We start from the raw sequence: 16,541 nt of genomic DNA on the forward strand, positions 1-16,541 counted from the left end.
TATTTATTTCTTCTGTGGTCCTGATGCTGGTGGTCTCTCTCTCTCTCTCTCTCTCTCTCTCTCTCTCTCTCTCTCTCTCTCTCTCTCTCTCTCTCTCTCTCTCTCTCTTTTGATTGACCACTTCAGTTTCTCTGTCAACAAACGCACAGACGGCGGGTTGTGACGTCAGCTGCTGCCCGAGCCACCTCACCACGGAACTCACTTGTGATTGGCCCACGCGGAGCAAGCCCCGCTTCGGCCAATCACAGCCGCGCTTGCTCGCCCATCAGGCAGTGGCAACATGGCAGCTCTCTGAGTTTTGGTGAGCTGTAAATAAACACATTTCCCACGTCTCGCGGACCACGACAGCGCCCGGGTGTTTGCGCCGAGGACCGGCCGGAGCCGCGGAGGGAAGATGTCGAGTGACGGGACCAGGAAACAGTTCTGGAAGAGAAACGCAGCCAAGGTTCCTGGCAGGTGAGTGACGTGTTCCCTGCTGGCGGCTAGCTTAGCAGCAGCTAGCCTAGCTCCACTGACGCTGCCCCGTTCAGCCTCAAACGCGACTTTAACTTTCGCGGACTGTCCCGCTGTCTCCCCGCGATGTGTGCACGTCCATCGCCTCATAATGCGGTGAAGTCTGTGCTGAAAGAGCCTCACAGACACGTCACACCGAGCTGCTGTTAGCCGGCTAGGTTGCTAACAGCGGCTAACGTCTAAGTCATTTACCTACAGCCAATCCACAGAGTTGTAAATAACTCTACAGTTACATTTAGTATCTAACGGTAACTATGGGTGTCAATGTTCGTCACTGTTATGCGCACTACTGCAGCTTTAATGGGTAATTGTTTGGGGCAACTTCAAGCTAGCATTGCTAACTTGACAGCTACGAGCTCATTCATTTACATTTCCTCTTCCTCACTTCCTTAGCATTCAACATGTATACGGAGCACAGCACCCCCCCTTTGACCCGCTCCTCCATGCTAAGTAAGTCCAATGCACCTCTTTGTATTTGTCAAGCATCCTGTGATTTTCGTGTGAACTTTTGCTTCCCTTAATTTCCACGTCTCAACAGTGAGTCTCAGTTTGGAAAACTATATCTGAAACCTAATTATAGCTCTCATTCTCAACTGTTTTGTCTATTTACCTCAAATATCCTTTAAATAAAGCTTTGTTCAGATATAAAAGTGGATGAACATATCTTTTCTCATTATGGAAAATCCCATCTGATGCTTTTTCTTTTGATAATCAAACAGGTTATACCAGTGTGTATTAATTAATAGTGTTCTCTTCTTTACATGAGACCTTGATTGAGCTGCAAGTCCCTTTGTAAGAATTATCATTGTTATTATCAATATTTGGCAGATCTTAATATATTCATATTGAATGATTCTGCATCTGCCTGAAGTTCCTATGGTTCTATTTAATTTCTATTCTCTATGATAGCCCACAGTGAGATACTATTTGACAGGAGACGTTTGAGCAACAAAAGAATGCACAAATCTTAAAGGGGTTGCTGCTCATTGAAAGTTGAAAAGTGCTGCCGTGGCACAGATTAATAAGGTATCATTTTATACTTTTAGCCACACACCAATCAGGAATGTAAATCCATTATTTTGCTATTGGACAGCTGATAAAGACGTGGGCTGTGATTTCATAGGTGTGACTATAACGGCACTGTGCTTGAGAGTATGAAACTATAAATAGTTGGTAATTCTGGAAACCTTTTGTTTGAACTGCGTTTGTCACTTCTTGTTTTAGAGGAAGTGAACCTACCAGAAATTCTAGTTGGTGGACTCGCTGACAGCTGATCAGCTTCAAGTGACTCTATCATACTTTCACTTTCATGTTAACTTATTTAAAAGGCTTGAAATCATGCCCTGTGCAAACAGATTAGGTTACATGGAGTGAAGATTTAAGAGGTATATGTGATTTGTAAAAAAATGTATTGAGTGTAATAAGGAAAATACTGGACTTTACAGTGAGTATTACATATTAAGAACACAGAAAACTGTAGAATCTTGAAGTGGAAGGTGTGTGGAAAACATTAATTGTTAAAGCTTCCTCATTTTTTACGTCTGCTTTGGAAATATTTTGTGCTATTTTGGACTTATTTTATTTTGTTGACTGTACCTATCTTGTTCCAGTCCCCCCACGCACTCACAGATAGAAAAAGCAGCCTGTTACTCATTAAAAATCCTTTTCTTGCTTCTGTCTGATGTTTAATCATGTAGATTTCCATAGAGGGTTGAATTTAATTTGCTTGTATTTTTGTCAGGATGAAAGTTCAAGCTTTCTTTTTTCTTCCAAGTTATGATAAAAAGTTACCTAATATGGACAAGTCTCTTTATCATGGTAATCTTTATCTTTGTAAGAAATTAGCGCACCTTGGCAGTACAAAGAAAGCCACGGAGTGAAACTTTTTCTTTTGAACATGACTAGATTCCATCCTGCTTTTGATTCAAGTGTTTAAGATTAAGAGGCTCACGTACCTGAGTATTTAATTTTGAGTGTTGTGAATTACTGGCAGATTTCAGTGTTTTTATATGCAAATATTTATATATTTTCATGAGCTGAAATGGTAGTTATGTTATTTATTAATTGGTAAGCTCTTCTTTTATTCAAAGGGCTGGTATTTCTTTCCCCATCTGTCAATGCCACAATGATTAACTGTTCATCCCTACCCATTTTTTCCATTATCCTACTCACTGTGTTTATTTACTTTATCTCTCTCTTCCCTTTCTCCCCCTTCCTGCCCACACTTTCCCCTTTTCTCTCAATTCTTTTAATCGCATTCTCTTCCCCTTATCGTCTCTTTCTTCATGGCCCTCTCTCTCTGTTCTCCAGTCTAATTAAAGCAGCCAACAAACATCCTCCGGCCACACCAGGCAAGCCTAAGAAGGCGACCACCTTCCAGGAGTTTGAGAGCATCACAAGTGATGCTTGGGACGTTGGGGATGATGACGATGAGCTGCTGGCCATGGCTGCACAGAACCTTAACATCGAGGTGGTCATGGAGACGGCCAATAAGGTGAACAAACTCATGCAGAGGCTCGTGGATGGATACTTTTCTGTCATAAGGGTTTGGTCAAAGGACAGTCGCCATATTCACTGTACCACCCTATTTCTCCTTTCTTCTTTTCTGTCTATTAGAAGGATTTCACCAACGTCTGAACCTTTCAAACAAATTTTCTAGACAATTTTAGAACAAAACATTACAAAAAATCTTTTGTCTCATTAAAATTAAATTGCAGTTAATGGTGGTGAAGGGATGCAAAGGAACTTAAGGTGACTTTGCCCTCAAGTGTACAAGATTGTGGACTCACACTGGCAGCAGTGTACATCACAGATATGGAGTTGTTGTTATTATAAGTTTAGTCTGCTTGGACTCTACTTTGACACATGCATAATTGGTGTTATTGTGATGTTAAGGCCACACCGACCATGTTCTTAACAAATCGGAATGTACACAGGCGTCCACATTTTTACATCATTTGGTCCTTTGCTTATTTGCAGATGTGAAGTATAATATGAGTGTTACTGTACTGTTTATTTATCTGTCTGTTCATTTTAGAGGGATTCATGCTAATGGGTTATTATTCATGTAGAAATTGGATCTTCCCTAGGTTTATACAATTTTGCAGTATGTGTCTCTTTACACTGGACATTTTTAATACTGTATTTACTGAAGATTTCAATGGCTTGAGTTCATCAGGGTTTTCTCTTAACTCTACAGGTGATTGAGAATCACAGCAAGCAACAGGAACGACAGCGGCTGGATGACTCCACAGACCTGGAACAGAGAAACGAGGACACACAGGACGAGACGGCGGAGGACGAAGAGGAGGACGAGGAGAATGAGGAGGAGGAGGAGGTGGAGGAGAGAGTGGAGGAAGGCGATGTGACCAGCCCAGAGGTGTCGTTTGCCTCCCAGAGCAGCCCTTACACTGATGGTCGCCTGGTTAAATCCCACAGCGAAGCTCCAATTGGGTCACCCAAAGGTGAGTCAACACCATTGCTCAGTGTCCAAAGTTTTCTGGCTTACCTGCATACTAAAAGCTGGACTGTATTTATCTGTAGTGCAACAGTGACATGGAATATTTTTGAAAAGACACCCTGAAACCTCTGTGTTACTGCCTATAACTTTTTTTTCTGAGCCTCAATTTAGGTTTGTTTATTATTTTCTTCTTGTTTCATTTTAATCATATTGCAAACAGTGTGTTTTGATGCTACACATCCTGCAAAAATAAAGTTTAAAACACCATATTGACATTTAATAATCCACCATGAATAGAATACATGAGCATATACTTTTGCATGAGTTTTTATATGGCTGTATTTGATAGTGGCAGTGACAGGTTTACAGGAAATGAGGGAGAGAGACTTGAGGAAGTGCACACCGTAAACTGTCCAGCTGGTCGGGATTTGAACTGGGGACCAAAGTCCTGCACGAGTCCATATTTGCAAACCCACCCGCATCCGCAAAGCTGCATACAGACCAGTTACCCGCTATTATCTCTAAGTCAAATCCGGACCAGTGTGTACCTGTTATCGTATGACCAACAACCTGCCCTGTCACCCGTGATTAAACACGCATGCTACATACACAGTAACTCACACCAACACGGTTATTGGCTCCTTCTCATTCTGTTTTTGTGGTTGAGTTGTTATCTTCGAAAAGTTTCTGTCAATTATCTCAGCATCTGTGCTCCTGCAGCTGTCAATGTGTTTCCATAGCGACGACGTGCCTAGCTTGCAGCTATCAAAAGCTCATACGTTGTGGCAGTTTTTACAAGCAGAGAACCCATTCACCTCTCTCTTAATGTGATCTTTACTGGGAACCCATTGCCCAAGGCGCATGTGCCTATTTGCTTTGCCCAATAACCATTGGGCCATCAGGAGGTCCCTAGATGAGAATCTGAGCTTTGTTGTCCTTTTGTGTCACCACATTCAACTGATATCCTGATTCAACAGAATCATCCAGCATCCAAACAGCAGAGAAATGAGCCATGGGAATTTGACTGATGTTATCACTCTGTAGAGCGGTGTTACTGATAGACTGCCAATGTTGTGCTTTGGCTGAACTTGCTTGTGGATTTGACAGTGTACAGTTAGAGAACATGGAAATGAGTCACAAATCATTTAAGTAAAAAAATAGAAGCATGTATTTAAATGTAAACTCGGGTACGACAGCACCGTGCTCCTTCTAAACATAGAGACGGTTTTGCTGTTGCTCGGCTCATAGACTGTAACATCAGCGAGTGCAGCAGACGTCGAACGTCTGCGTGACTGTTGTCCTGTCTGGCAGGTCATCTGCTCGTCTGGCTGGGTGTCTGCTGTTTTGCCTGTTGCTGTGTGTAGATACAGATGACATAAGCAGTCTGTTGCCTTCAGGCACTTCCTCTTATCTCCTCAGATGAGACGCAGCCCAGGCTTGCATGCTCTGTCACAACACGAGCATGTCCCAAAAACACTGACGCTTATATGCAAACCTTAATACTCGGCTGGTTGGTCATTTATTTCATTGCCTTTCTTTCCAGTCTCTTCTTTTCTCATCTATTCTCGTCTTCCTTTCCCTCTTCCTCAGAATAGTGTGAACACACTTGGCCCAGTCTAATAGGATAATGGCACACAGCATGGCTTTTGTTAGTGAGGCTCCATCTACCTACCTACATACTCGTCATAGTACTGACACACACACACATACAGACACACGTCCTTCCTCACTTGTAATAGTTGATGTAGTGTATTGTGAGAGACGAGTGGACACAACTAACTTCCTCTGACTTTTTCTTTTACTGGACCATTGTGAATTGTGAATGTGCTGTAAAAGGGGGTAGATTTTTACAGCCATACAAAAGATTCCACAACAAAGACACTGCGGCCGCCTCTAATAATCTTTTTTAATTATTCAAAGAGCAAATAAAGTTGGGAACAGATTTGTAGCCTTTCATTTGCTCCTGTAAAAATTGAAAGGGGTTATTAAAATAGGCAGCGTTCCAGTTTTATTAATTGCTATGGAGTTGATGTGACTCTATCCACACAGTAGACATGTTGTGGTTGTATGAAAAATGTTGGCAGGGTTAGTAACCCTAACCCTTTTATGGACACAAGGTTCTTTATGAAGTTTTAGTGCTCATGTCACAAGGAACGTCCCTCTGCACACTGTCTTGTCTTTTTCTCATTTTGCACATCTGGGGGAACATGTGGCCCTCAGCAGACTGAATTAATGTGCTTCACAGAAAATGTGCAACTGCTGCCACCCTGGAGGCTTTTCACTAAACAAACCATTAACAGTAACTACATTCATTCCCACTTGGCTGGAACCATACAGTAATGTTAAAGGGCCATTGGATTCCAAGTGTAAGTGTCTGGTGTTATGTAGACCATGTGTTGGACTGATTCCTACTTTTACTTTTTAGTAATACAGATTAGACTTGTAGTGAAAAGCTAGGGTTGGTACAGTTGGAAAAGCTAGCAAGAGCAGGTTACATTTAGAAAATATCCAATCGATACATCCCAACATCCTCCTATCAGCACTCTCATGAAAGCTAAGCCCCCAAAACACATGAAAGCGCATTGCCTGAAAACTGCTAGAAGCCGACCTTTCTGTGAGTCGCTCACCAACCTCGTCTCTGCTTTAGTGGTGTATGTCTCTCCTGCATGGGAGGCAGACAGGGACACCAGCCAATCATTTCATCAGTCCATGGTTATTTTAGTTCTTTATTTATTCATGGCCTGACGGCTGTTGGGACGTGAAAAGGATTTTCAACAAATAAGATAAAAAGTCTTTCAGGAACAAATTAACAACCCTACCTTTTATATCTATTGGCTCTGTGTTCCTGAATAAGCAGATCTTCAGTTTGATTTTGATAAAAGTCTAACTATCAAGTGAGTTGCTGTGCACAGCAGTTACTGATTAACTGATCAGTGCCCGACATGTCGTGTCACCTCACTGCTGCTCAGATTCAATTCGGGGGAATATTTCTTCTCTCTTGAAAAAGGGCACATTTGAAAGTGTAATAGAACAGGACGAAACACGTCCTCTAAACATAATTAATGGATTTTTCTGTATAGAAGAAACTGGGCTCACTGATGTTACAGTGAAATAAAAGTGAGAGCATCTATATTTTCAGCAGTGTGAGGTGAAAATGAATATGTGGGCTGGGATGTGTTCCAGAAGAGATTTAAATCAAATCCTGGGGATTTGATTGGATCACTCAAAGGTCGCCATGGTTTAGTGAGTACAGAGCAATACGGAGCCGTCGAATACTTTTATCCTCCGCCCACACCTCGCCTCACCCATGTTGTCAGATCAGGAGGATGAGATTCATAAATAACAAAGTTTGTGCAGACTGAGAACCAAACCCAGACGTCGGAGCAGATTCTATAGATCATTTCTGGGACTAAACACAAAATGTCATGCATGTACTGAAATACGTTGCCTTCAATATGACAATGGACCTTTATCGTGTCCACAAGATCCTGTGCTGCATCATATAAAATCCCTGTATATGTTGTGTTTGTGGTGACGTAACCCTTCTTCCCGTCTCATGTCATTATCTGCCCACCAGATGCAGCAGGTGAAAGTGCAGGCCTCCACAGACAGCGGTCTCTGCCCCACCGGCCACCCCTCATCCCTTTAGTGGCTCGCATGGCCGACCAGAACACGTCTGGCACCCCAGTCATGACCGAGAGGGAAGCGTCCCGTCTGGACAAGTTCAAACAGTTGCTGGCCGGCCCCAACACAGATCTAGGTAAGAGATACTCATCCAACAAGTACTCCATGTTCTCCCCTGTCATCTTCTTTCATTTCCTTGCGCTCCTTCGCTTCTCACTCATAGTTTGCTCGGTCGGGCTGCCAGCTGTGCTGCGCTTTTAACGACGCTGCAAGGGAGAAAGTCGTCCCGCCATCTGGACATGCAGATTACAAGGGGAAAAATTCCACCAACAACAAAAGCAAATGACAGGCCTTTGTTCTAACCAAACGACAGGCCTTTATTGTTTATCCAACCCCAGAGACTGTTTGCTAACCACTGCTACCCCAGTGGCCATGATATCCTCGCAGACATCCCTCTTTACAGCTGACCTTTTGTCCTCTGAAACTTAACTTGTCTGCTCTGTGCCAACTTGTTGCAGCGACTTTTTTCAAGTCGATAAAACTACATCAAAGAGTAGTTTTTGAATCGAGCCACTCTGGGTGTAGAGTTTGAATGTCAAGAATCCAGCCAGTGGCCAGTGTGCAACTGACTGGCATAACGTTATGGAATGAAATACTGAAATACTGCATATGTACCTTGAAGCTGTAGTTTATCAGAAACACCTGCAGTTATGTGCAGCAGTGTTGGGCACCTGAAAAAACGTATAGACTTGGACTCCCTGAAGTATATATATTAAAACATTCTATTTACTTGTATACCGGTATACTGCATAAAAGAACATATGAAGTTGTTTTATCCTAAAAATACGATGTTATCTTAATCTTATCTGTTATCCTAATTTATAGCAAAAAATTGTTGTCTTAATCTCATTGTATTTAATCACACCAGTCAACTTCTTTGTCAGTGCTGCCAGTGTACTGTTGTCAGAGATGATTAATTCTTATTTGTGTTATGTTAATAGACCAAATATAACTTAGCATCAGTATATTTGTAAACATTTTTGAATGCAATTCATAGGCAGCATTTTTAAATCTGTATTATTATTATAGTGAGTTTGTCTCGTTAACAAATGATCCAACAGAGGATGAGTGCATGTGGTGAAATTGATAGAAGTTGCTTTAATTTGTGTCTATGACCTCAGAGACTGTTGCATAAAAAATATGGGAGTGGATGAATGGAGGAGGAGGAACTGTCAAACTACGTTAAAAGCCCCTTTGGGTTCAGATCTCGTCTATGTCAAGAGAAAGAATGAATCTGATGTCCTTGGGTACTTTTTAATGCCCTGATCGTCTACTGTGTGTGTGTGTGTGTGTGTTGAGTCTGCCTGATAGAAGGGGAGCCTGAAGTGTGACCAGTGGAGAGAATTATGAAAGTGCTGTAGTTAGCAAGAGCATGGGTTATGTGCCTGTCTAAATACCTTAAATATGCTAAATGGAAAAAGACTGTGTCAGAGATATTTCACTGCAGAAATGACACCGCTTAAACACCGTAGCCGCCGTCCTCAAGTGGTAGATGTGGGCCTAATTTACCACATCTAAAGAGGCTACCAGGCATTTATTTCAGACAGGCTAGTATTAGAGGCAAGTTTTCATCTCCTTGATTCCTGCAGTGCAGAAATGTGGTGTCACTGCTGCTGCCAATGCAAAGTAACTCATTGGCCTCCTCTTTCACAATAAGTGGTCTTCAGAGATCTTAATATCTGCACGGGAAGGCCTTTATTGTAAAATGATGGACTCAAGCTGATACTGGATTTATGTAAGAAATGTTATTATGAAAAATTTAGAGTAATGCCCAATCAATACTAGATTATCAATCCATTGATATTATCCAATATCAATGGGTAACCATATATCAGGTCATGTTATTCCTTAAATTTGGTTGTTTAACAATTGTGACCAAGATATTTTACAGTTTAAAAGCAGCCTAGTCAGATCTAAAATATATCTTGAGTATTTATGCACTGATATTTCTTGTGACTTATCAGCTGACATATCCTTATAATGAAATATTAATGAAAAATATGAAAATATTGTCAGATCTATCAGTCAGGCTTTTATTTGCAGAAAATTACCTTGCGTCTTGTGCCTTACACTGAAGGCCTCCACTTCTCTCTGCAAAAGTGACCTGAAGTAATTTAGTCGTGGCGAGTAAAGACCCGACTGTAGGACTCAGTTTGCAGAACCCTGAACCTGCTGTTGCCCAAACATCTGTTTATTCAAAGTTAAGTAATGTTCAACTCATTACGCAGAAACCTGAACTGGACAGTCAGTTGTTGTGAACACACGGTTGTTATGATTAACAACGTTACTTAAGTTCAAGAGTCCCAGCCACCGCTGCTACAGAGCGCTGGTCACCAGTTTATTCAAGTTTAAGAATATTGAGCCTATCAACTGTCCAAAATTCAACACTGTACTTACTGGGGCCCTGAAACATACACATGCCAACTGTGAAGCTGAGATGAATGAAGATGAAAGATGAATTATCCTTGAGATACTTTAAGCCAAAGACAGAGATTTCTGAAATTAGAAAGTAGATATAAAAGTACTCCACTTTCATAATATTTTAACAATAATGATGGACAATCCAGTAGAACCACACACACACTTCTCTCCCATGAAAACCTGGCGCCTACATTACCTGCATAGCAGCTGGACTAATGACAGTCTGCTCTCAGATTCGGGGGCGGCTATGTCAGCTGTGTTTAATGTCAAGCAGAGATGAGGAGCACGTCACAGAGGTCCACTCTTTCTAACCTCACACATAGTTTTCTTTAATTTTCAAACTTGTCCCCAAACGCGCTCATGCAAGTGACATCACTTGATGCAATTCATCAGACTTTATAAATGTTGTTTTCCACATAGTAATAGTAATACTCTGCAACACTTGTACACGGACATTAGTGTGTAAAATCAGTGGGTTTCTACTTTTAATTATTAATGATCATATAATCATTGCCTCCACTAGAACATCTTGGTGAAGGCAACCTACATACACAAATCCTGTGCCGTCAACATGGGTGGCTGATTGCTTTGCTGTTTGAAGAAGTGTGCAGGTTTGCATCACTCGGAGCACTTTGCCACTGCTTTACTCGCCTCATGTAGATTACTCTTAGCATTGGCCAAGATCCTAAAATGTAAATGCAGGATTTCATTAAGTTTGAATGGCCTTAGTCAGCACAGTAATTCACCTCTGTGTTCGCGATCCCCTTGAAAACTTTTTGAGCGAAACAAACTGGTTCACAAGTCATCAGCATTAGTCAACTTTGGTTGCAGCCGCCTGAGCCAGAGTGTATCCTGTACATCAGCAGATTGTCTTGAGACGTCAGCCGCCATTAGGGCCCGCCAGGCATCACACGCCGGCTGTCTAAATTTAGTTTGGTCTATGCGCCATGATTGGATAGCCCAGAACGGGTGAGCCATGCTGCCGGCTGCTGGCAGCATGAAAGATGAACTTCATTCATGGGACATAATTAAGTGAAGGACTGTTGGGGGAGGGGGCGATGAGGGGGCGATGAGAGGGTGATAACGGAGGGGAGAGGGATAGGGGCAGATAAGATAAGATAAGATGAAACTTTAATGATCCCCATGGGGAAATTGGGTCATTGCAGCAGCAAAGAATGGGATATAGATGAGACTCCAAAAGGAAAAATAATGAAATATTCACCATGCGGAAGAATTCAAACCTAAGCCATATTCAGACAAAAATGTATGGACATTCGGGTCTGGAGTTTCTGCGGAGTTTGCCTTTCACATATGAACAACGCAGCTGTCGGACGTGCTCACAACGACACATAAATTGGAGTGTTAAGGTGAGAGGTGTCGCAGCAGGCAGAGGCGGGACGTAACTTCTTAGTTTCGCTGCAGAGATCACCAGCGTCAGCTCTTAACACCAGAGGTGTACTTGACATCTTCATCAGTGTTTTCTATATGTGTGGCACAGTTTTTTAAAAATCCTGAGATGTTTGCGTGTTAGAAACGTCCGTTCGCAGAGTTCCATGCATTTCTCAAAGTAGCTCTAGTGTATATATTTCTGGCACAAAACTGAACCATATTAATATATTCTTGTGATTATGAGTCATTTTCGAGAATGTTTCTTGGTTGGTTTAAAATACTGAGTTCATATTTCACCATCTACACATGAGCAGATTGTTGCAGTGTCCAGTTAAGAGGGCGACGACAAGATGGATTAAACTCCTCCCTGCTAAAGCGTAGGTCACTTTCCCCGCATGCTGCCTTTGACATATTCACACTCATACAAATTCCCCACACAGATCGGTACACTGTCAGCGGGGATGACGCCCCCTTGTGTAAAGGAGAAACTCGACCGACTGTCCTTGAGCTCAAAGGAAATGGAGGGGGAAGCGGCGCTGGGATGATACATTGGCCGGTCCCTCAGTTGAATGGTGTCATTAATTGCAGCGGCAGCCATGTTTTTCTCGGGACAAGCCGTGGCGACATGTCAGGGCTGGAGGTCTCTGGGGTTTCCAGTCAGTCCATTTTTGATTGTGTGTGCCGGGCGTTCTATGAATTTTTGAACTGGATGAACTAAGCATCATAGCTGCCTCGACTTTGTGCTGCAGCCGAGTTAGTCTTGTCACGGGTGCTGGCAGCTTCAAGTTGCACTTCTCACGTCTGAAGTGATTTGAAACTTTGCCTGTACAACAGATGAAACCTGTGTAGAGTTGAAGGGGAAATAAGACGAGTACGAACCTTCACTCACCTGCTCCCACCTCCACCTCCTCACTTGTCAGTGTCATCTCCTCAGTCTTTTTGATCATAATACCTGTCCAACCTGTCTTCACGATCCCCTTTGCATTCAGATCTTTAACATCCTTGTCAGTTTCTCTCTGTCTCTTTAACTCTCTCTCTCTCTCTCTCTCTCTCTCTCTCTCTCTCTCTCTCTCTCTCTCTCTCTCTCTGTCGAGCCTTGTGACAGGTTGTGACAATGGTCTGTTTAGCATGTAAGGTCGCGTAGAGGTTGATGACCCTGTGCATGTGTGTGAGGAGGGTGATTGATGTGGGGTTGATCTCACCTAATTATTGCTGATGTCCCGAGGCGAGCCTGTCTTTCGCATGAACCTGAACACAGCAACCACTCTAACGCTGGGTGAGGAGGAGGAGGGAGTCATTTCAGCTGGGAACATTTTTTACATTACACGAGTTGTCAGATGGAAAGTTTGTACTTGAATGTTAAGTCAATTACTAGATTTTCCTGTGGAGTCCAACACAATCCATGAGGACTGTTCATATCTAAAAAAAAAATATTTGTATTGCTAAGGCAGTCTTGGATATTTGAAACTAAAATGTGTAACATCTAAAATACTAAATACTATTTAAAATCATTAATTATTCATGTAAAACAAAATCAGTTCTTCTACTTTATTGTTGGTAGAGTTAATACGGACCATTTTCTTGTACTTTTTTTTGCACCTATCTAAGCTTAGTATTCTGTGAGCATACACCAGGCCACCAGCCCAGTTTCCGTGCGGAGAAACAGCCGCACGTGCAGCCCGCTGCAGAGAGCAAATATGCCATCCTTCCAGTTCGGTCCCTTCCACTTTATAAATAAACAACACTGAATAGTTTATAGCTTGCAGTTAAAAGTACTGTCTGTTTCATTTTGGTGGGCACAGCCCTCCTGGCCCCCCGGGGCCCGCCTATAATGACGTGTCTGACAAGATGGTCTGTCATATTTTTCTGTAGCTTGTTATAGATTCAATTTTTCTTCAGTTGCTTTTGAAAAAAGCTCTGATCAAATTCAGGAATAAGCAGTGTTAGGGTTCAATTTTGTAAACGTTCTGTGATGAGTTATAAGCCACGATGCCAGGTTTAACAGACTTTCTTGCATATCTTTTTCTTATTTAATAGATTTTAAGACCAAGTGCTGGCATCTGACATCAAGCAGTTATAGCTGGATCACAGAAATACTGCTGTTGCTATGGCAATGGTCCGTCCTTCTCTTCTCTTTCTTGGCAATTTATTCTTACCGTCTTTTACTGCCTCTTTTCATCAGTACCTTTCCTTGTTTGTCTCCTCTTCTTCTTTTCTGTTTTCTGTTTGCTTTTATAGTCGTCATATCGGAGGCAGAGTCCACCTCACACATAAACTCCCACGTACATTTACAAACAACTATTGGTCATGAACACTAAATAACACATAGCAAACATAAAGAAGCTGCCAACCACTAATAAGAACACAGAAAATACATTAAATAACTGCCCACGAGAACATGCAGACACACTTTCATTGCTGCTTCCAATGCCTCGGTGCCTGTCGGTGTGTCTCTCCTCTCTGTTGGGGGTGCTGCAGCTCTTTGTTACACATCCACCGCCACAGCGCTGCTTCACCCTCACTGCAGCAACTGTTAGCAGGCCTGCTACTCTCCTGCCATGGGTTGCCTATAGTGCTACAATCTGCAATCCTGTTACACAGCAGCCACCATATGATAGGCTTACCATCAGCGCTGTTTGCCAAGTTAATAGCCGCCATCAAAGTGGGAAGTGGCGATGTAATTCAATTTAACTCAGTCCTAATGCCTCTGTGCATGTGTGTGTGACAACTTTGGGAGTGTGTGTGTCAGTAGCCGGGAAAGTGTAAAAGAACAGATGATGCAGCATTAGATTGGCCAGGTAGTTAAATCTCAGTGGAAGGATTCTTTTTATTTGAGACTTCAATCGTAAGCTTTTGATGAGGAAAGCGAGAAAATGCAGTGTACGTTGTTTTCTGTATGCGACCCGTTCTTAGAAGATAGATACAGGGAGAAAAACTCAAATTCTCAGCATTTTACCCTCTCTTCTCTTCACTTTCTCTGCTTTCATGAAGAGTTCTCCACGGTGTGTTTCTTGCACAATCACCATGCTTACAGTCAGGGATGTATGTATATTATACGCACATGAATGTCAGTGCATGGGCTGCCTCCTAGCATGTCCCCAGGCAACACACCTGACTTAATAAGGTTGGTGAAACCAGAAGCTGTCCCGTGTCAGGAGCCTCCCTGACTGCCTGGCTTAGTTTATTCATATGTTACAGCGGGTCGTGCTTCCATGTGAATCTTTTCTTTTCAAAGCGAAGCTTCAATAAACATACTTCAGCCTCTACAGTTCACATCTGCTCTCTGCCAGCAAATAGCAACTGCAGATTTATGCTTCCCCCGTCAACATTTTTAGTTTAAATTCACAGTTATGTACATTTAGTGATTTACTAACTTAACATAGCCAGAGGTTTTTCATCAACTACATAAAGTCTGTTTAAATCGTAGATTTATACATGATTAATAATACTGTCCTGTGTTAGTTTTTTCTTTTCTTACCCTGCCTCTCCCTCAACCCATCACCAAAGTTGGAAGTCAACCTACGTAATGTTAAAGTCATGCAAACACCAGATATAGGAAATATATAATATATATCAAATGAAAGTCCAGATTTGATTTCGTGGCCGACCACACCAAAATGACTCAAAAGTAATAAGTTTCAAGGCTTCAAGATTTATTTTTGAAGATGAAAAAATGCCAATGCTGTATTGTAGAGGCACAACCAATTATTCATTTTTAGATTGAAGACTCAAGCCTCAGTTCATGATTATAATCAGTAATCATCGATTAATCAATGATTATATTGATTTTCAATTAATAGAATCAAAGGTTATATCTTCAAACATTTTGTTATGTTTGAACGGTCCAAAACTATTTATTAAAAAATGTAAACCTTTAAAGGCTGGAACCAGAGCTTAAAATATTTCTGAAATGGTTAATGTAGTAATTATAATTTTTTCTGCTGGTCAGTTGATTGTTAACTAATTATTCAAGTAATTGTTTTGTATGCATTTGCAGTTTGACAGACTTTTTGTTCATTAATGTGCCACAATGTGGGAACATGATCAGACTTTTGTCTACTGAATTCCACATCTACCAGTTGAACCTTGTCATCTACACTGGTTTAAGCACATTAATGACAAATGTAGAAAACTGCACCTCCAAAAAAGAATCACTACAAACTAAAATCTGAATAAAAATAAAATTCAAAATTTCTGCATATTCCCACATAAAATGTCTCCACCTTAAAAAAACAGAGTCACTAGGTCAGATATTTTAGAGCTTGTTTGATCTAAATCAGTTAAAGGCAAAGAAAGCTCCAGGGAATAGAGTACACAAGTCCTCGTTATAGTGCGTGCGCACACACACCCATTCTCACACCTGTTCACTCATCTATGCTCGGTGTCCTCTCCCAGCCATCTGGGCCATCCATCAGGCCTCCTGAGCAGGTATAATCCAGGGGGGAGTATCTTTTTACAAGAGTCCCATTAGTTTATGAGCCGTCTGCTCCCTGGCGCCATCACTTTGTCCTCTAGATGAGTTAGACTGTTCAGGACTCTCTCACAGTATTCAAGGTTTATAGGAGGGGAGCTTAACTTTTTAATACACTGCATGATAAAGGTGTCCGTCCTGACTGTATTGTTTTTCTGACCTCGCTGGCGAAATGGTTTCAGGTGACACCGATTGTCCCAGTGCGAGAAGGGACGGCATTCATCCACTTTTTTTCACCGTTGTAATATTATCCAGGACAGGTGTTTATGAGGACATACCACTGTGTTTACAGTGATAGACACAACCGCTGACTGTTGTGTTTCTTATGGTTTAGACCCGTAGGCTCCAAAAGTCTGAGCCCACGTTCCCATTGAGACTTTTGGACCCTTCTGGATGTGAAAAACACACCATTGACCCCTGATTTGCCACGGCAACCCCCTCCCATTGCAGAATCTGAACGCCAGTTTTGTCAGGTGTGTGTGCTGCCGTGAACCTTGTGGTGTTTTGCCCCAGTGGTCGCGCTCCGTCTGAATGCTGCCTGAATAGTGCATGGCTCCGGCCCGCCAACCGTCTTCCCTCCTGCTCCCATCAGTTCCTTGTTCA

The 16,541-nt window shown here is 42.1% G+C and overlaps 1 protein-coding gene across 2 annotated transcripts in view; it reads left to right on the forward strand.

Annotated features, from left to right (window-relative positions):
• Positions 1–237: 237 nt before the first annotated feature.
• Positions 238–16,541, forward strand: part of tbc1d22a (TBC1 domain family, member 22a) — a 119,245-nt gene continuing 102,941 nt past the window's right edge. For both annotated transcript variants that reach the window (XM_034578222.1, XM_034578221.1), the window contains exons 1-5: positions 238–456; positions 907–963; positions 2,824–3,007; positions 3,713–3,977; positions 7,551–7,733. In XM_034578222.1, coding sequence (XP_034434113.1) covers positions 395–456; positions 907–963; positions 2,824–3,007; positions 3,713–3,977; positions 7,551–7,733 — 751 coding nt within the window. In that variant the 5' untranslated portion in view covers positions 238–394. The remainder of the gene's footprint in view (positions 457–906; positions 964–2,823; positions 3,008–3,712; positions 3,978–7,550; positions 7,734–16,541) is intronic.

The sequence above is a fragment of the Hippoglossus hippoglossus genome, chromosome 23, assembly GCF_009819705.1.
Source record: "Hippoglossus hippoglossus isolate fHipHip1 chromosome 23, fHipHip1.pri, whole genome shotgun sequence".
NCBI lineage: Eukaryota > Metazoa > Chordata > Actinopteri > Pleuronectiformes > Pleuronectidae > Hippoglossus > Hippoglossus hippoglossus.